Here is a 22,206-nt window from a genome sequence, read left to right as displayed (position 1 = left end):
TGCTTATAGAAGGTTATATCATGTGTTATCTGAGTAAAGATAAACATTAAAGAGAAGCTGGGTAGGGGGCGGTGTGTGTGTGTTCCTAACCTAACCTTGATTAGGTAAAGAAAATCCCCCATCTAAATGATAAAAGAAACGAGTAATGCTTGTACATTTTATTAGTGTTTTAAAATTAGTGAGTTAAACTGTCAAAGCTTTGATTTTTCTTTCATGTGTGTCTGGGCAGGTCTAAGCCTCGGGTAACGCCCTTTTTCCTTCTCCCTTTCTTACCCTTTTTTTTTTTTTTTTTTTTTTGCACCTGTCCACTGCAGGCTCCCAGCAGCTCCCAAGGGGTCCAATTCTCTCCTTTCCTTTTCCTCCTTCTACCCATCCCCTCCTCCCTGCTTCGCCCCTCCCAGTTTCCTCCCCCCCCCCCCTTTCCCTTCTTCAATCTACCTGCCAAGTTGGGCTCCTTTCGGCAGCAATCTATCACTGCAAAGGAGCTCACATCAAAGGCGACTGCACGGCCGCAGCCGCACGGCATCACGGTTGTTTCAGAGACGACCGCAAAGAGGGGCCTTGACTGCGCCTCTCCGAAGTTGCTGGCCAGCTCTGGCCAATGGTGGGAATGATTTTTTTTTTTTTTTTTGCGACTGCCACTGATAGAGAGCCGTCAAGGGCCCCTTCTGGTCACTTCCGAAGAGCAAAAACGTGTTGAGAGGAGGCCGGTTTAAGATTTCAAACGGAAACCTCCCCAGCGCGCATGAAAGGACTTGATTAGCATATGTCAAGAGGAGCCGCATATATACTGTGTGTATGTACACAGGACTCTGATCTGATCAGTTTGCGGAGTTGGAGCCCCAACCCCAGCCCCAGTTTTAGTATTGGCAGCGGCAGCTTATAGATGTTTCTGCAAGGCCAGCAGCCGGCTCCCACCTACCCCGGGAGAGAAGATCGCTCCAAGACAGTGAAAGCGTCCCTGCTCTCAGTGCAAAGTCCATCCTGCGACCTCACGGGAGTAACCGGGCCTTAACTTTTTTTTTTTTTTTGGCGCTTGTTTGGCCATCATTTTTCCTCATCCCCCTCCCCATCTCCGCTACCGTTTTGCTTGTGGGGTGGGGGTGTCTTTTGTTTTCCGGATCGTCCGCCTCGCCCTCTGGCCGCTCCATGGCTCCCTTAGCCGAAGTCGGGGGCTTCCTGGGCGGCCTAGAGGGCCTGGGCCAGCAGGTGGGCTCGCACTTCCTGCTGCCTCCTGCCGGGGAGCGGCCGCCTTTGCTGGGCGAGCGCCGGGGGGCGGCGGAGCGAGGCGCCCGCGGGGGCCCTGGGGCAGCGGAGCTGGCGCACCTGCACGGCTTCCTGCGCCGCCGGCAGCTCTACTGCCGCACCGGCTTCCACCTGCAGATCCTGCCCGACGGCAGCGTGCAGGGCACCCGGCAGGACCACAGCCTCTTCGGTACGTATGGGCGCCCGCATCCCGCGCTCCTCCCTGCTCGCCTGCTGAGCGACTCCGGCTTGCGCGGGGCCGGGAGCCCCAGAGACCCTTTGGGTGCCAAGTGCGGGCTGGGACTTACGGGACCCCGGGATTTTGCCTGTCCGCCGGCCTCTGTGTTCTCCGGCAAGCCTGCTGCTCCAGACGCTGGAGGGGGCGGGAGGGGAGAGGGGGTGCTCCGCCCGCACCTGGCTGCCTGGGACGCAGAGCCCTGGACTCGGGGCCACATCTTTCCCGCACTTCTTACCTCGCAGTTTTTTTTTTTTTTTTTAATCTCTACTATTTTCTCCAGCTCCCCCCACGTTCCCCCCAGTAACTGTCCACTTAACAAAAGTTAACAACAGAAAGCCTTCCGCTTCTTTCGACCTGCCCTACAGCCAGGCAGTTGATGATGCTTTATGGTTACTGCTCAAAAATAGGAAACGAGCTTTTACTTGTCTACCTAGAGCACCACACATGTTGAGCAGGTAACAGATTAATTCTCCGTGGGCACCATCGCTCCTGTCAGGCTCACCTGCCTGCAGTTCTCTGCGCTGTTAAAGTTTGGTGAGAAACAAACAAAAAGCTTATCGGGCTACAGAGCATGCCCAGCCCCTTAACCAAGATCCTCTTTAGAAATTATGAAATCCTGAAGCAAAGATCTTGGTATTGACCATAGGTAAGAGGGAGTAGGGAAGCGAAAGAAGACATGGGTGGGAACGCAAAGAAACGTTTCAGAATACCTCTAACAGTGCCTGGGAGCAGAAGGCGTTAAAAGAAAGAAAGCAAAAAAAAAAAAAAAAAAAAAAAAAAAAAAAAAAACAAAACACCAAACAAAACCTGAATGATTGTTAAGGCAGATTGCTAAGAGACTAGATTGGGAAACCATAAAGTCTCTACTGTAATTCCTCCTTACTTAGCTGTATGACTAGCACGTGCTCTAACCAGTGAGCCTGAGTTTTCTTTTCTTGTCTGTACAATGATGGGGTTGAATCAGGTGATTCTTTTAAGATGCTCTCCTGTTCTAACAGCCCAGGATCTTTCCTCTACTGTGAAAGTGTTCATCATATTCGAGTTAACTTCAAGGGTTAACACTCTTGAAGGATTTTGGTCATCCAAGTTGGAACTTCACTAGACAGAATCATTATATCTCTTTTTAAAGACTCCGTTCACCTGTCAGCAGCAATGTGAAAGGGCCTGCCTAACATAATGTTACTTTTCCTTCTCCCTTCCTTAGCAGTGGAATTCTCTGAGAGTCTTATCTCTGAAGGGCCCTCTCTTGTCCTCATCCCTTGTTCTTATTTGGCTTTCCCTTATTGACTTGAAGTCCTCATTAAAACTTTGGAAAAGTGTAAATCTCAGTTTGAGAGGGCATTTGTAACCCTAGATGTGGAAATGAGCATGTGGTGGTCATTTGGTAGCACTTAAAGGCTTAGAAAATTAACTTTTTAAACCCCACATGTTTGCAACTTCCACTGATCTCTTCCAAATTCCCATTGACTATGAGTCCAGAGTGTCATGACCTAGTGGCCAACCTTGGGGTCACTTTCAGAAAGTCGTTTCTAAATTGAAGAGGCTGAAATTCCACATCTAAAGAACTTTGCTGACACCAGGTGGCTCAGTTCCCTCCTCTTGAGTAATTGCTGCACTTCACTTGTTACAGAAAAACCCTCCAGCTACCAGAAAGGTTTAGAAATGAGGGCAAATATGTTAATGCCTATAAGTAGAACAGGTAGAAGTTAAGCTTAGGTAATAGTCAGGCTCCCCCACCCCCTACCCCTCTGATACATAGCGGTGGTGGTGGTGAGGTTACTAAGTTCAACTCTTGTGACCCCATGGACTGTAGCCTTCGAGACTCCTCTGTTCATTAGATTTTCCAGGCAAGAATACTGGAGTTGGTTGCCATTTCCTTCTCCAGGGCATCTTCCTGACCCAGGGATCGAACCCATGTCTCCTGCTTGGCAGGTAGATTCTTTACTGCTGAGACACCAGGGAGGTCCATGTGATACATGGTGTAACTTTGGAAATTCTACTTTTAAGATACTTATAATTTAACTGTGATCTCCCCAAAGTCAAGTAGTTGCTTCTCCTACTTTGTGTCTTTTTATAAGACTGACTCTATGAGAAGAGATTAGTAAATATTTGTCGACTTGATAACATTCATTAAACTGGTATTTTATTCCATTCTTTAAGATACAGATGTTGCCTATCAGAATGACCATCTTAGTGGAAATTTTGTTTTTGCTAAAATTTTGTATGCTTATTTAGTAATTGCAAAAATATGACTTGGCCTGATTTTTATGCTGGGTTGTCACTGTATGGTGCAGGGGTACTTATAGGAACAAAATATTTACTGCTACAAAAAGGAAGGATAACCCAGATTAGTATGGTAGCTTAAATGAGTAACAACCTCTAGAGTGCATTACAGTGCATCCTAGTGGCATTTGATAGCTAAAGCACCATAATTTACCACAATGAAGTGTAGATGAGAAGAAAGTATATATTCGGCATGCATGTGTAATATTAAATGGACTTCCCAGGAGGCTCAGTGGTAAAGAGTCCACCTGCTAATGCAGAAGTGAGTTCGATCCCTGGGTCAGGAAGATCTTCTGGAAAAGGAAATGGCAACCCACTCCAGTGTTTTTGCCTGTGAAATCCCATGGACAGAGGAGACTGGCAGGCTGCAGGCCATGGGGTCACAAAAGAGTCAGGTATGACTTAGCAACTAAACAACAACGACAACATTCTCTTTATCTTTGCCTTCTTTTCTTAGTTCTTCAATGATTGACTATGAAATTATTTATTCTCTCTAAAATTTATTTCTTTGTCATCAAAGTAAGAATTCTGAAAATTCTTAAGGTGTACTATTTGAGATGTTAAAGTAGATAACATTTTTGATTATTTATACTAATTTGACCATGATTAAATAAAAAATTCATAATACTGTGTTTTAAAATTTTAAAACCACATCAATAGAATAAAAACAAAAGGTCCCAGTGAGGCTTAAAAAATTCCCTATCTGAGTTAGCTCCGTATTTATAATAGAGTTTTTCTGCACAGTAGTATAGTAGAAAGATTTTACCTAATACGTAAACATGGAATCATTACTCTAAAAAAAAGTTTAGCCTGAGATCAAACATATTCCTTTAAAGGCTTTTCCTTTCTTCTCCCCTATTCTCCATAGATTTGTCTGATGTGGTTGCATTGTGGGTTGACTCACCTGTTTATTATGATTTTTTTAAAGGCTGGCTTTGAAAATGATACCAGAAAGACAAAGTACGTGCAAGCCTTTTTATGGGACACTGGGCATTAGAAAATCTATCTAAAATCTGTGATTACCTCTAAAGGAAAGTTTTTCATGTCTACTCTTTGTTAAGGAATTAGCTTAGTTGCCACCTCATATTATAAATAAGAAAGACTTGTCAAATCTCATTTAAGAATCAAATGATTACAAATTACTGTGTGGTATACTATTTCCTTGTGGAGAAAAAGGATCAGAATTTAAAAGTGTGGCTAAAATCTTTAAGAGGAACATGAAAAGCACATAACCTTTTTCCTATCAGCTCCCATGAGCCACCACTAAATTATTTTGACCTTGTTATATGTATATGAGGCTTTGCATATCATTTAATGAAGTTGAAGCTATTGAATATAATTATTCTAAGAATATATAAAATTGCTTGTCTTTCTGCAATTAACATGTTTTATGACAAGACAGCAGCATTATTTTAAGATTAGACTTAAAGTGCAGGTGGTTTACGATTTAGTTGTGAGAAAAATGAATACATTATAAGATCTGTTTTATAATTAATTTATATGGAAATGAAACTTTTATTGTACTTGAAAACTAGTTCTACTATGCAGTCTAATCAGTTAATCAGTTCCTGTTCTTTGAAAGACAAGAGTGTCTTAATGTAAATCAGATACCTAAAGAGAGTTAAGTTACAAGTGAGCCACAGTACACTTTTCAATTTGAATGTAATATTCATTACAACTTCAAGTAATTATACATTGTAAGTATATCCTGGATGAAATTCCATCAATGTGCCTTCTTCTACCAGTCATGTTTTGGGTCTTTATTTTTGTTTCTAATAGAGATCACTGATGAGCTTGGTAGTAAGTTTAATTTTCCTCTACTTCCTACCTCTCTATCAGTTATCATAATGCCTATCCTCTGAGGTCTGTGTCATCCTACTATATATGTTTTCTCTCAGCCTTGGGCAAGCCACTTACAGGAAATTTGGCAGTATATTGTTGCTGTTAGATCCTTGTTAGGTCTAGTGTTCTACATGATCTCCTAATAGTTTGAAAGAGCTCCTTTGAGCTCTTAAGAATCTATGTTTAGAGCTTAAGCATCTATGTTTCTGCCAATGAATGAATTAGGATCTGGGAAGAACAGAGCCCTTCATATAAGCAAATAGCCAGATTTTGTATTTTCCCTTGGCCTTGGTAATATCATGTATCCAAACAGAAACTTGTAGTACAATAAATCAAGAAATGACTTAAGAGCAAGAGTTAAGCTAAATGGTACACATTTATACTGTCATGGATCTTAAGACAAGACGAAGGGGTGAAGGTAGATAGCTATTGAGGAAGGCAGTTCCAAGCATAGAAAGTCTGTCTATATACTTTTTCAGCAAAGAGTCTAAAGAGAAGAACAAGACAAAGACCCTAGTCCAAAGGTTAGTGTGTGCCAAGGAAAAGAATGATGCAGAGGGAAGCATTAAGGTTTTTATTTGTTGTTGTTTTTGTTTAACTATAGTGTATTAATAGTGTTGAGTGGAGAGTTTTTGTACTAATTTACCTATTTGTTGTTGTTGCTCAATTCTGGAAAGTTTCTGAAAGTGGAATCTATTTGCATGTTAAATTCTTGGTATTTAGCTATCACATTTCATGAATTACAAAGTCATTTAACTTTTGAACCATAAAATTTAAGAATCATGGGATGGGAAACAGCATATTATATAACCTGTAATTTTTGAAACTACTTTCTTGAAGCAGTGTTCCAAAGTATAAACACTGAATCAGGGCTCAGAAGATATGACTCCAAGTATCTGTTCTGTTAATTACAAATATCATTATCTTTAGGCAAACCTCAGTTTCTTTGTATGTAAAATGGAATAATAATATCTTCCATACTTATTTTAGGAGGTTGTTTTTGAGGACCAGATGGGAAAGTAAAAGTAGAAGCCCTTTATGAACTACTAAATACTAATGCATCCATATAAAGTATATCGGCTGCTGCTAGAAAAAAATTTACTTAGTTCATACTAAGCAAAAACAAAGCAAAACAATTAACAGGACATGGTTATAATTAGTAGAATCAAGGAGAACCAAGAATATCTCTATTATACACTAATTTATGGTAATAATAGCTTCCATTATTGGTTGCCTAAAAATGTTAGTCCTTACCACTCTCCTGTAAGGAAGTATTTCACCCTTTTATGTATGAAGACATTGAAGTTCAAAAGAGACAAATGACTTATGTACTCAGACTAATCAGTAAGTTACTAAACTGGATTCAAACCCAGGTTAGTTTTGTTTAAGGTTTTATACCTTTAACGCTATATCACAATGAACGATTTTTTCTTTTTTTAGTTTTTTTATCTATAAAATGGGAGTTTCATCATAATGACAATTGTACAGCACTTTTCAGTTTATGAAGGACTTCCATACACAGTATTACATTAAGCAATTTGATCTACTTCTCTTTGGAAGATTTTCATTGGTTGTATGTTCTTTAATAAATGCAAATCATTGTTTTGTTTATAAATTCAGGTATCCTGGAATTCATCAGTGTGGCAGTGGGACTTGTCAGTATTAGAGGTGTGGACAGTGGTCTTTACCTTGGAATGAATGACAAAGGAGAACTATATGGATCAGTACGTATTTTTTTTTTTTAAATTACTGTAATTCATTAAATAATGACTATCCATTTTTAAGTAAAATAGTGCCAATAATGCATATCAGAAGAAATATATAAATACACATACTTAAGTAGAAATGAAAAATCTTTATCTTGATATATTTCCATATGTTTAGACTGTAGTATAGCATTAATAACTCTCTTCTACTTCTTAAACCCTAAACCTTTATTGCTTTTAGTTCACTAGTTCTTTCTGCCCATTATCCTGGGACCAGAGATAGGAAAATGAGAGCAGTTTCTTCTTGCCTTGTTAGATTCTTTACATTCATTTACTATAAATTTTCTCTACCCATTACTACCTTTGTAGGTAGGTAAGTATACATCACTGACTTGCTGACCTTTGCAATATAGGAAATGATGAAATCTTAGGATACTGTAAACAACAACAGACAATGGCAACACACTAGTTGGGCCATATCTGATATTTTGATAATGATAGTAGCTGTTCTCTTGGAGTTGCACTGGGAAGTTTTTAAGCTCATCACTGGGGATAAGTGCACACATTTGTAGGTCTACCATAACTATTTTAAATATGGAAATACTTTAAAAAATTTAAACTTTTCAGGTTCATATTTCATCAGTGTAAGATTTTTTTCTTTTCTTTTTTAAACGACAAAACAGCAACAACACAAGGATTAGAATAACAAGATAATATAAAGTTCAATCTGCAGCATGATGTAAATCTTTATCTTTCACTGGTAACATTATTTATTTGCTCACAGTTTCTTATAATTGATTTAATTTTAAGAAAATTGTTACAGTGTAAATGTGTGCCACTCCCTCCCATCATCTCACATGAAATTCCTTCTTAACGTCTAAATCTCTGTAGCTATTTCCAAAGAGAATTTAGCTTTTATGGTTTATCAGATGACACTATCGGGTACTTTCTTTTTTCTTAAAATCTCAACTGAGACCACAATGTACAGTTAGAATCTTAATATACACTTGAGGAAAATTGGTTATCATATTTCAGTAAATGGTATTCCACTTAATATCTATCCTTTTAAAGGTAAAACTTGCCCTTCCTGGGCTTTCTGTCAGCTCAGAAGAAAGAGAAAGAATGCATTTTGTAATCTCATAAGAGTAGAATCACAACTGAAAGAGAAAAACAGTCAAGTGGTGGCTCAGACGGTAAAGAATCTGCCTGCAATGCAGGAGGCCTGGGTCCATCCTGGGGTCAGGAAGATCTCCTGGAGAAGAGAATGGATAGCCACCCCAGTATTCTTGCCTGGAGAATTCCATGGACATAGGAGCCTGGTGGGTTACAGTCCATGGGGTTGCAAAGAGTCAGACACAACTGAGCAACTAACACTTTCACTTCAGTCTTCCCTCTTCATGTATGTGTCAGATTTTTTAAAAAAGCAACTTAGTCAATGTCTTGGGACAATATGCAGTCCATCTTGAAATGACAAGAAATTACCGGGCTTTTACTACATTTGGTGCATTTACCAAATAGTAATATCCAGACACAAGTTAATCGTGGGTATTGTATTAAATAATTAATTCCTAAAGGGAGGATATATGATTTGGAATGATGATCTTGAATTAGGAATTTGAATGTTAGCAATATTGACTTTAGCAATTTAGCAATTTGAATGTTAGCAACATCTTGAAATGTTTCAAGATGATAGTAGAGATTTATCTGTGTAGAACTTTGGCATCTAATGATGGAACAAGATAAACTACAAGTCTGTTTGGTGGTTATGGTGTAGGAATTGAGATAAAATTAAGCATGGCCAAATTTAGAATATTTATTAAGTACTGGGTTGGCCAAAAATTCATTTGAGTTTTCTGTAGCAGCTTATGGAAAAAACCAAGTGAACTTTTTGGCCAACCTAATATTTGGAAATAAAATTGAAAATTGACATTCAACTTAAAAGTTCTTTGAATTAAATAAACTGCTGGATGGAGTCACCTGGGAGAAAGAGTTCCAGGTAACATGAGAACTAAAACAGAACAAAGCAGAAACAGTTTATCCTTTCTCCTTCTTTGACAAGGATATAGTTATAAACAAAGAAATAAAAATATAAAAGTCGAGATTTTCCTAAGGAAATTTTCTTAAAAATATCATTTTTAATGGTAGCCATCTTCTCTCTTGTAGGAGAAACTGACTTCTGAATGCATCTTTAGAGAGCAATTCGAAGAGAACTGGTATAATACCTATTCATCGAACATATATAAACATGGAGACACTGGCCGCAGGTATTTTGTGGCACTTAACAAAGATGGAACTCCAAGAGACGGTGCCAGGTCCAAAAGGCACCAGAAATTTACACATTTCCTGCCTAGACCAGTGGATCCAGAAAGAGTTCCTGAACTGTACAAGGACCTACTTATGTACAGTTGAAGGGGGTTGATGTCTTTACTGAAGAACCAATCTACAACTATTCTTTCTTGTTTCTGTTTTCATCATAAAATAGGAACCCAGGACAACATTCAGAATGTTGTGGAGTCTGTTTTCCACTGAGATACTTGCTTTGGAAAGAATATTGAGAATAAGAAACAAAAAATATTTTCACTTGAAGTAGGTCAAGATCTCTTTTTACAAGTGGATTTAGTTCCCTCGGGTACACGGCTCAGTGCTGACTCACAGATTGAAGCTGAAAATCTGTTCAACTGTGATCCTGGGAACTCAGCTGAGTTTGCTGCTGGTGCCTCACTTCTCTGGAGTATGTTTACTTTGAAGGTTACATTACAAATGGATACTTCATGTTGAAGAGATGGGTTGACATGATTGGCCAAGATTATTGCTATATAAATTCTAAGAACCTTTCAGGATTTTGCAGGTGATGACATTATATGTACAAAGTTGGGGTGAAATATGGACTAGGAAGCAGGCCCACACCAAGATGGACCGTTCTTTTTAAAGGATGGACCTATTTATACATTTTCAGTTGGCAAATATTTATTATATATATTTATTTATTAAAGAGTATATTTTTTACTGGTATATGAAGATAATACGAAGAAGAGAAAAAACAACCAAAATTTCTTTATCGTGCCATTCCTTTGCTGTGATATCTTTGGCTGTCAAGAAGACTTTGTCATTGCTACACATTAAGCATAGAATAAGATCCTGAATTTCTTTTAAAAAATGAAGTATAGCATAGATTATATATTTTTTGCAATCAGTTACCTTCGAAATGTAACATTGGTTTCTTTGGCCTAGAAAAATTCTGTATCAATTTGTATTGAATTCAACACACATTCAAAAAGGGAATTAAACACCGATACTTTAATGTTTTGGTGTCATTCCTTTTGAGGTGAAGTTATTCTACGTACATAACATATTTTTATGGTGACATAATTCTAAGTTCCTGAGAAAAATGTAATATTTAGCTAACTTCTAATGTTGAAAATTATTGGACATTATAAATCAGCTATGCTTACTTATTTTCTTGACTTAGTGTGGCAAAGCTCATTTCTTTTTACTCACCATGATCATAGACGGGGCTTCCTTGGTGGCTCAGATGGTAAAGCATCTGCCTGCAATGCGGGAGATCCAGGCTCGATCCCTGGGTTGGGAAGATCCTCTGGAGAAGGAAATGGCAACCCACTCCAGTACTCTTGCCTGGAAAATTCCATGGACGGAGGAGCCTGGTAGGCCATAGTCCATGGGGTCGCAAAGAGTCAGGTACAGCTGAGCACCTTCACTTTCACATGATCATAGAAAGAATGAGGCTTAGTGGAACCACGGTTAGTAATAGTAGGGCCCCATCTACCTATCTGAGTGTGCCATCTTTTCCATTATATCTCCTAATTTGTCATTTTGCGATAGTCATTAAGCCTACTATACAGAAGGAAGTGGAGTCACTTAGTCGTGTCCGACTCTTTGCGACCCCATGGACTGTAGCCTACAAGGCTCCTCTGTCCATGGAATTTTCCAGGCAAGAGTACTGGAGTGGGGTGCAAGATACTGTTAAAAACTAAGGAAAATACAGTAATCAAGACAGAAGTGGGTCCTGCTTCATGAAGCTTGTTATCTAGTAGGAGAAACTGACACAGTAATGGTGTACTCTATGAAAAAAACAAGGTTCAGACAGAAAAAAAGAGAGGAAAAATTTAGATAGGATGGGTCAGAGGCTTTTCTAAAGAGCTGACATTTCTTAAAGGATAAGGCTAAGATGGGGCTTCCCTGGTGGTTCAAATGGTAAAGAATCTGCCTGCAGTGCAGGAGACCTGGGTTTGATTGATTCCTGGGTCAGGAAGATCCCTTGGAGAAGGGAATAGCTACCCATTCCAGTAATCTTGCCTGGAGAATCCCATGGACAGAGGAGCCTGGCAAGTTACAGTCCATGGAATTGCAGAATCAGATATAACTGAGTGACTCACGCTTTCACTACATTTCTTTCAAGAGAAGATTAAAAAGCCACGATGGAAGAGGAAACAGTGAGTTTGGAGTCCTTAAAGCAAGAAAGAACTTTGTGGCTGCTGCTGAGTAACCAACTGGGAGAGTGCCACACACAAACCTATAAAACCACACAGATACAATCCTGTAGTTTTTATTTGCTCCTACCAGCCATTGTTGCCACCCTCATGCATGGCAGTCATCACTGGGGATGTGGTAATAATCACAGAGACAGCTCCCACCAGTTGGAACGCAGAAGCCTTGTAAAACAGACTGCTGGGCTCCAGCCCCACCATTTCTGATACATGTGTCTGAAAGGGATCCTACAAACGTGCATTTTTAACAGGGTCCCAGGAAACATTGATGCAGTTGGTCCAGAGACCATACTTTAAGAATCACTAGTCTAGAGCAGGGTTTTTCGAACTTCAGTGTACATGCAAAAACACCTGAGGATCTTGTTAAAGGACAGATCTGTTAAACTAGGTCTGGGTTAGGGGATGGAGAGCTGAACTGTTGTATTCCTAACAATATCCCAGCTGATGCTCGATACGGTCATACCACATATTACGCTTTGAATGCAAGACTGACTGTTGCTTTAATGTTCTCTAGAGTAGTCTTGCCTGGAGAATCCCAGGGACAGAGGAGCCTAGTGGGCTGCCATCTATGGGGTTGCACGGAGTCGGACATGACTGAAGCGACTTAGCAGCAGCAGCAGCAGCAGAGTTATTCCTATTGGTTCATCCTCTCATGACTTGAATACATTAATGGTGATGTGTGGCATGATGGTAGAAGTTCCTCACATACCTTTAATAAAGCTATATGGGAACGTGTGTGTGTGTGTGGCTGGAGGAGTAGTGCGTGCACTTGTGTGCGTACAGTGTAAGAGGCAGCAATATAGCTTAAAATCTATTGCTTTCATAAATGTAAAAAATGGTTTAGCAGTAATATTTTCATAATAGTCATAATAAAACAATTCCCATTTATTTTTATTTGTCAGTAATAAACTAATTTTGTTTCACTGCTGAACATCTATATTGAAAGCATGTGTCCCAAAGCAAGCATTATGCAAGTATTTCAAATCATCAAAACAATGCCGGTGTCTAAACTTACAGCTGTGGAGGAAGTCTTATAAATTTAAAGAGAGAATCCATTGTTCAAAGATGGCTCACAATGAATATCCTTACTCAATCAAAATTTCTTCTTTTTTAAGATATAACAGGAATGTAAGTTTAACATTTTTATGGTGATAACTACCTGTAGAAATTTGGGATATGAAATATGATTGAGGCAATGATTTTACAAACTTTCAGATAACTAAAAAGTCACTGTATCTTGCATTCTAATTCTACTTAAATATTGGCATGTCTTCCTATGTCAGAAAAACAATTTGTATTTACTGAATTTATACTACTTGAAGAAATGATCTGTTTTCTTAATAGGTTTCACTTGATTTCACCTGATATTCCTAAATGGAAGTAGCTGCTACTGCTGCTAAGTCACTTCAGTCGTGTACGACTCTGTGTGACCCCATAGATGGCAACCCACCAGACTCCCCCGTCCCTGGGATTCTCCACGCAAGAACACTGGAGTGGGTTGCCATTTCCTTCTCCAATGCCTGAAAGTGAAAAGTGAAGTAAAATGGAAGTAGAGTGTCAGCATATTAATTCATACATGGAAGGATAAGAATAATTTGGTTTATTATCAAATTAATATTTTGAAAATAATTTTATTCTCAGAATGCTTGGGGGAAATTTTGCCCATTAGTCATCCTCTTCTTTATTTTAAATGTTTTATTGTGTGTGTGTGTGTGTGTGTGTGTGTGTGTGCCTGCTAGTCGCTCAGTCATGTCCGACCCTTTGTGACCCCATGGACTGTTGCCCATCAGGCTCCTTTATCCGTGGAATGAGCCAGGCAAGAATACTGGAGTGAACACTGGAAGAATATATTTCCTTCTCCAAAATGTTCTATTAGAAATCATTTACTAATTTACATTTTCCATTCTTTCTTGCTTGGAATGTTAATCATCATTTGCAAAATTTACCTGCAGTAATGATAAAAGAACATATGTAAATCAACTTGCCTTAACATCTTCTTGCTAAAATAAAACAGATTGATCTCTTTCCTGCTTGCGTATTCCCCACAGGTCCCAGCCATTGCCCTGCATGACTAGATATAACTAATACTTGGAGACCAAGTTTCTTCTCTTTAGGAAAAGTGTTTCTTAGAAGAAGCAGTGTACCTTAGGCATCAGTAAAGGCGCCCTTGCCATGGGATGGCTTCCAGTTGAGCAGCACACTTCTGTGAAGGGCAGTACTCTATCCTGATGCTACCACTTCCATTTAACAGTTGAGCTCTCATTTGCCCATCATTCCTGGAGAGTGTGTGGGTATCAGATATAATCGAATTCATGGTGGTGACAAAAGGACTTGCTATTCTCTCTTTGGGTTGCTCTGTTTTAATGCTGCTGCTGCTAAGTTGCTTCAATCGTGTCGGACTCTGTGTGACCCCATAGACAGCAGCCCACCAGGCTCCCCCATCCCTGGGGTTCTCCAGGCAAGAACAGTGGAGTGGGTTGCCATTTCCTTCTCCAATGCATGAAAGTGAAAAGTGAAAGTGAAGTCGCTCAGCTGTGTCCGACTCTTAGCGACCCCATGGACCACAGCCTACCAGGTTCCTCCATCCATGGGATTTTCCAGGCAAGAGTACTGGAGTGGGGTGCCATTGCCTTCTCTGTCTGTTTTAATGATGGACCAGTAAGTGGCTGGCAACTGATCTGTACTCAGAAATGAAAACACTATTTGACAGACATTACACATTTGTCGTTTCCTTGGGGCATGCCAATAATTCCATGCCATCAGATCACTGGAGAGTCCACTGGAGAGTCATGTCTGGGTTATATAGGATGAGAGGTTAGAGAGTTTCCTGTGTAACCTTTAAGAAACTTGCCTTTCAGGAGGCCATGTGATCTAGTTGTGATACTGCAGGATCATATCCCACTGGGTCAGTATCCATACCTTTCTTTGCATCCTGTTTAGTGATGTGGGTTTCAAGGACAAACATTGTGTTCCGTTCAGCGCATAATTAATTTTTTTCAAAACAACAACATTCCAAGAAAAGTTACTGCTTTGGCAAATGGTCTTTGAATTTAGTTTTTCTGTTAAATTGTTTTACCATTTTTAGTCATAAACTGATAAGGAAAGGAAGAGCCTCAAATACATTTATTTCTCACTGTTATCCAGTGTGCTATAAAATGAATACATTTTCTATTTGAATAAAATGAAGACACCTGTTTAAAATTTACCATATGAGATGATAAAACAGTGTTAAAGAATTTATGGTATAGTAGAATGATAAATGGAGAAGGCAATGGCACCCCACTCCAGTACCCTTGCCTGGAAAATCCCATGGATGGAGGAGCCTGGTAGGCTGCAGTCCATGGGGTCGCCAAGAGTAGGACACGACTGAGCGACTTCACTTTTACTTTTCACTTTCATACGTTGGAGAAGGAAATGGCAGCCCACTCCAGTGTTCTTGCTTGGAGACTCCCAGGGATGTGGGAGCCTGGTGGGCTGCCATCTATGGGGTCACACAGAGTTGGACACGACTGAAGTGACTTAGCAGTAGCAGGATGATAAAGGTATAATTTTGGCCAAATGAAGCAAATTATATTGATGATCAAAATGAACAGGGATCTAAAAGAATGCATTTGCTACATCAGTGACCCAGATTACTCAAAGGTTAATTCAATGTCCATCTCTATTTTGGACCAGTCAAACCAGGGTACAAGGGGTAAGTGGTATATGGGATTAGCCCCAATTTCTCCAACACCCTATATAGTTCCAGTTTCTTTAATACCCTATATAATTTGGCATAGACCTACTGCACTTCCATATGATTCCACATTTGCAACAGTGTTGTTCCAGAGGTTCTCATTTGGCAGGTCCAATTTTGGGGACCCTACTCTTTACCCTTTTGAAAGCTCTTTACATCCCTAGAACTTAATGAATCTCTTGCAATTACACACTCGGAGAGGAAATACCACTCCAGGAAAATTTTGTGGCCCCCTGTGTCCAGCTGGGCTTCCCAGGTGGCTCAGTGGGTAAAGATCTGCCTGCAATACAGGAGATGCAGGCAGATGTGGGTTCAATCCCTGGGTTGGGAATATCCCCTGGAGGAGAATATGGCAACCCACTCCAGTATTCTTGCCTGGACAACCCCATGTACAGAGGAGCCTGACGAGCTACAGTCTATGGGGTTGCAAAGAGTCGGACAAGACTGAAGCAACTGGGCATACATGCTGTGTCCAGCCATTATCACAACTCAGCAACCTCAGCTACTTCTCTTCTATACCCTTCGATAGTCAAAACAATTTCTCTCCTTGCATTCAAATTTCCAGAATTAGTGTTATCTTTGATCCTGTATCTAAAAGTACCTGAGATTCTTGAATATTATCCTTTGTTCAAAATAAGTCACAGAGTTTAAAGTCTCTCCAGGTCGATCTAATGTTTTAATGGACTGGACGTTAAGGACTTTGGAGCAATTTGTCCTTCCCTTTGAGAGACTGGGCCTGATCTCCAGACTTTAGTGCCAGGGTTCTTAAATTAAGAAAGATCAGAAGAAATCAAAGGAGATGCTTTGGAAGGTGTCCTTTGTTTTTCATGTGCAGGGAGCTTATCCTCAGGATTTACGAAGTCCTTGTCTCAGTGTTCCCTCTCTTGGCTGGGCTCCCAGTGATCGTGAAGTGGCTTGTTGCTATCTGTGTGGAGGGTTTGCCAAGGTTGTTGCCATGGCTCCCATGCCCGCAAGTTTAGCTGATTCTTCTGTCCTATTGATCTCCTCTGAGTCTTAGCAACTTGCCAGCGTTTCTCTTGTGAACTGGGGGATGTGATTCCAAATCTAATGGCCTTTACTCTTAGCTTACAGGGAAATTGTTGTGCACACAGTGGGCCCAATCAAAATTCATATCTTTTCATTAGACCATTCTCCAGAATTTCCCATGAAATTCATGCTTCCATAAAAAGCTTTTGGGAATTAGGAATGTAATCTTCTGGGATAGACTCAAGATGCCTGTTTCTTTGCATTTTGTCATAATCATCTGGATTTTTAGGTTCACCTGTCCTCTTGGTCAGGATAGTCCCTATTGAAGTTCTTTCTTCTAGTCTCCTTGATCCCTTGCTTATCAGTTTTGCAAGGTGAGATTGCTCTACTATTCCTTGCAAATCACCTCATCTTGGTTTCCAAGCTTTTCCTACCCATAGAAACAAAGCACCAATTTCAAAGTGTTGTCCATCTTTTCCTCTCACATAGTATATTCACCACCTCTTGAATTGTGGTAAAATGTGTGTAACACTAAATTTACCTTTTTGAAAGTTAAAAAATGTACAATTCCATGACATTAAGTATGTTCATATTGTTTGTGCAACCATCCCCACCTTTCAACTCCAGAATTCAGCTGAAACTCTGATTCATTGAACACTAACTCCCCATTCCCTTCTCCTCTTAGCCTCTGGCAACTACCATTTACTTTCTGCTTTTATGAACTCAACTGCTCTAAGAACCTCATATAAGTGGAACCATACATTATTCATCCTTTTGTAACTGGTTTATTTTACTTAACATAATGTTTTCAAGGTTCATCTATGTTGTACAGGGTGCCAGATTTTTAAGGCTGAATAATAATTAATTATATGTATATATCATATTTAGTTTAGACATTCTTCTGATCATAGACACTTGGATTGTTTCCACCCCTTGACTATCTTGCAAAACTGCTATGAATATGGGTGTACAAATATTTATTCAAGCCCTACTTTCATATATTGATCATCCTTTAAACAATCTTTACAAGTGTTAAAATTTTTTATTACAGTATAATTTACATAAAATAATTCCAAGGTATTAAGCACAGTGTTTTATGGCTTTTGACATATATATACACACCTGTGGAACCCCCATTACACTCATGATATGGAATATTTTCATCAGGCCAGAGTGTTTCTTGTTGCCCATTTGCTCAAGGAAGCCACTCACTGATTTGCTTACTGTCACTACAGATTAGCTTTCATTTTCTAGAATTTATCATTGATGGTACCTTTGATGGAGACATTCACTGTGAACTCTTAATGTTTTTGAGATTTACCCACAATGTATCAGAGGTATCTTTCTCCTTATTACCGAGTAGAACAAGTTCATTGCAAGGCTAGAACACAGTTTTGTTTTTCTATTTGGGAGGTTATGGACATCTGGTTGTTTCCAGGGCTATTATGAATAAAACTGCTATAAACATATATTTTTCATTCTCTGGGATAAATATCTAGAGTGAAATTGCTGATTTATATTTTTAATACAAAGCCAATCAGTGACCCAAAGTGATTGTACCATATTACATTTACAAGAACATCATGTAAGAGTTCCAGAAGTTCTATTAGGTTGCCCAAAAAGTTCATTCAGGTTTTTCCATAACCTTACGGAATACATGCTCATTCACATTTGGTCTGATTAGTCATCCAAGTTTTAGAAATTTCAGTGATATATCAGGTTTTCAAGTTGCATATTATTTGCATCTAAATGCACTTTAATTCCATAGTAACTTGTGACACGGACCGTATTTTCAGCTCATTTGTCATCTATGTATCTTTTTCAGTAAACCATTAGTTCAAACGTTTTGCCCAAACTTATTGTTTACATTATTGAGTTGTAAGAGTTCCTTATATCTTCTAGCTACAAGTCCTTTTTCAACATATATTTTGCAAATATTTTCTCTCAGCCTGCGGTTTACCTTTTTTTTCATTACCAGGGTCTTTTGATGAGCAAAGGTTTTAAATTTTAATGACATCAAATTTAGGAAAAATTTTTTGTTCATGCTGTTTGTTTAGTAGCTAAGAAATCTTTGCCAGACTCAAAGTTACTAAAGATTTCTCCTGCGTTCTTAAGTTTTTTATAGCTTAAACTCTTACGTTTATATCTATGATCCATTTTGAGATTATTTTCGCCTGTGAAAGTTTTAGAATTTTATTCATTTATTTTGATGAAAGACTATCTAATTCTTCAAGAATCTAAAAACAGACCAGATGTGTTTTGCTGCGAACACTTTGTAGAGACAAAGTGGAGGTGGAAGTTTAATGAAATAAAGAAAAAAAAAAAAAGAATAAATCAGTACAGTGATGGAATGCAAAAATTCAGACATTCGGTGGAGGGTTACTTTCCTTCCATTAAGAGGCCCATAAAAACGCACCAACTGATATCCATTGGAGGAGTCATCAGAAGCCATGTTTTCCCCACCCAGGTGATAGGTTTTTGCTGCTAGATCCTCACTGGCTCCCTTCCCTTTGGCCTGAGATGGCAGGGCAGTACAAGGGCCTTGAAGGAGCCCAACGTGACTCCTCATTTACAGAACCCCCATCATCCTAACCCTCGGCTCTTCGTCCTCCTCATCTTCGGCATCACGTCATCGTCGTAAAGTTGTCATAAAGCAAATCTGAGCTGCTGTCACTGCAAGGCCCACTAGTGCTGGTGCAGCGTCCTGTCAGGGCCGCGAGGACCTTCACTCCATCCTCTTCTGCTTTCGCTTTAGTGGCTGAAACCTGCTTCCTAACAATTTCAGCATATTCTTTGTCTTCTCCTTTACTGTCCTCCCTTTCATGGACAGAACCGAAGCATCCATCTTGGTTTTGGAGAAAGTGTCGGGCTCATGAAGCAACTGGGACTACGCTTAACGGGACAGTCCTGAGAGTTTGAGGGCAGTTCTCCACTCCAGGGGGGCGTCTACAGGCGGATGAAGAGGTGAAACGTACCCGTCTCCATCCTCTCAAACGTTGCGATGCCTCACTTTGGTCGAGGATCTGAAGGTAGGTGGTGACTGTTGTTAGTCACTGGGAAGCTTACTGTGCGCCTTGAAGTAACTGTCTTCGCAGGGGGTGTGAGGCCGTCGGAGGAGGGCAACCTCCCAGGTGTAGAGGTCGGATTCAGTCCTCAGGGTGATGTGGCACCTTCCTCAGCTTTCTCCTTTGGGGATTTCCTCTCGAGCCTCAGGGCCTTCTGGGAACGGGTCATTACGGCGGTGGCGGCGGCGGCAGCGCCGGGCTCCGGGTCCTCACACCTTGGCCAGGAAGACCAGGATCCTCTGGACCGTGGGCCAGGCTGCTGCGAGATCCTGTCTTCACAGCCCGAAGGCCCGCACCAGGCCCTGGAGGCCGCTGGGCCGGTCGAAAGGGCGGCTGGCTGGGTGGGGGGTAAGGGTGGAGAGAATTCGAGAAATTCCCTGGGGGTCCGGACTTCCTCCCCTACCCCTACCCTGGAAGGGGCCTCAGCTTGGGGGTCGCGAGAGAGGAGGCGCAAGCGGAGGAAGGTGGCGGAAGGCCGGTGAGGAAAACGCCAGGCCCTGCTGCCCTGTCCTGGGATTTGATATATGTCAAAAGTATCAAATACATTTTAGGTAAAGAAAGATACTTGAGGACTTATTTACTTGCTACCTCATTTAGCAAAAACTGCGAGTATTAATCCCAGGAATAAGTTTCAGATACGGATTTAACGACAGTGCATTGTGTAGATTCATAAAAATGTCCTGAGATTGTACCATGCTCTGGGGCAGCAGTCCCCAACCTTGTTGGCATCAGAGACTGGTTTCATCGAAGAAACGTTTTCTGTCGTGGGGGGAGGGGGGTGGTGAGGGGTGATTAGGGGATAATTCAAATAGGGTAAATTTTTTTGTGCGCTTTATTTCTATTATTATTACATCAGTTCCACCTCAGGTCATCAGGAGGTTGGGGACCGGAGCGCTGGGTCTCCCACTCTGTGCCTGAGATTCATTCAGAAAATGTAATCCAGGTGGATTCTTTAGACTCTGAGATAGAGTTTAGAGAATAGGATGTTTATTAGGCATTGTTTCAGACCCCCATGGACTGTAACTCACAAGGCTCCTCTGTCCATGGGATTTCCTAGGCAAGCATACTGGAGTGGGTTGCAATTTTCTTCTCCAGAGGATCTTCCGGTACCAGGGATTGAACTTGTCTCCTGCATTAGCAGGCGAATTCTTTACTGCTGAGCCACCAGGGAAGTAACAATGCAAAATCTCAATGATACTGTAAGAAACAAACAGGTAGTAATGTGTCCTCTGGCCACAAGAAATCATTAATCTGTAGAAATTCCAGGGGAAAAATTGTAAACTAAAACCCTCACCAAACAAACTGTAAATGACAAGCAACATTTTAATTTCATCTAATATTATTAAATTTAACATTTTTCATTGAATAGTTACCATGTGTTCTTAGTTATTAAGACACCACGATTGCCCTTGGGTAAAACAAGTGTGGGAGCAAAAGGCAAAGGAATACGACTGGGGAGGAGATGTTGGGAATAAGTCTGAGCAGAAATGTTGTCAGACTTGGTCATTTTGTTTGAGCGGAAGCTAAAATGGCCCAACTCACTGTTGTGGGTTCACTGATGCTTTATGCTAGTGCTTGGGGACGGGGGTGCTCTGTTGCTGGATGGGGGTCACCACAGGAAGTGGGGCTGTTTGTTTCTGAAAGGGCTGGCAACACCTGGGCAGCTGGAGCCGTAAATTTTTCCTCACAGAGGCCTGTAGAGGATGAATCTCCATTGTCCATCACAACCTACTTATTGTTGCTCAAATCCACATTTTCATGGAAGTAATATGACTGGTGTATATCCGTGTCATTGGACTACTTTATGCCTGCTGTGCTGTGTGTGGGTTCCTATGCAGGTAAAACAAACTCTTGGTTAGTGATGCTAGCTGAGACTCTGAGGGCAGGAAAGGCAAGCTATACCAAAAAAAGGTCTGTTCCTATCTGAATCAATCACAGGTCTTTTAAAGGTGAAAGGAGCTCACTATAGGCAAATTGCTATCAAATGGACAGATGGTCTCCTTAAAGAATGGTGCCATGATATGGGCTCTGTTAGTCTTTGTTGCTTGCAAATTGGACATTTATCGATAGCAGTAGCTCGATTCATTATGGAGAGTGGGAGCCCCTGCTTCTGGGTGACACCTAACCTCTGTCTCTGTCACCAGCGCCACTTCCTAATTAATACATTAATATGTGTTAATACGCTAGGACACCAGCGAGAGCTTGCTGTCACTAGTTGACTGTTATTCTATCTACTTAATGTTTAATGCCACTTCCTTGTTGGGAACTCTTGGATTTATTTTTTCCATATGCCTTAATTTTGAAACTCTTGGACTGATGTTAACTTTTAATACCAAGATTTTCTCATTTTATATCCACTCCCATTTAACATACACTATATTTCTTTCTGCCAGATCTATTTTTGATCTTCCAATCATTTTTCTTCTATGATTTTGATCAGCTAGCCAGACTACCCATGAGTCCTAATCCCCGTAAACTTCTTTTGTCTAATGTTCTAATCTCTGAAAACTTTTGTCACAGTCAAAAGGTGACCAGAGATGCACAGTCTCAAACTCTGCCAATTGGGAGAACCTCCCCGAATTAGGCTATAGTGGCTTGC

At 40.4% G+C, this 22,206-nt stretch overlaps 1 protein-coding gene and 1 pseudogene across 1 annotated transcript; one reads left to right on the top strand and one right to left on the bottom strand.

Moving 5' to 3' along the window:
* On the top strand, positions 543–10,602 carry FGF20 (fibroblast growth factor 20). Its single transcript, XM_005698852.2, has 3 exons — positions 543–1,435; positions 7,229–7,332; positions 9,478–10,602. Exons 1-3 carry the CDS (start codon positions 1,150–1,152, stop codon positions 9,721–9,723), a joined length of 636 nt encoding a protein of 211 aa, XP_005698909.2. The 5' UTR covers positions 543–1,149; the 3' UTR covers positions 9,724–10,602.
* On the bottom strand, positions 19,035–19,776 carry LOC102171685 (annotated as a pseudogene).

This window comes from Capra hircus, chromosome 27 (genome assembly GCF_001704415.2).
Source record: "Capra hircus breed San Clemente chromosome 27, ASM170441v1, whole genome shotgun sequence".
Classification (NCBI taxonomy): Eukaryota; Metazoa; Chordata; class Mammalia; order Artiodactyla; family Bovidae; genus Capra; species Capra hircus.
Note: the sequence above shows the minus strand (reverse complement) of the source record. Positions and strands in the feature narration are given on the sequence as shown.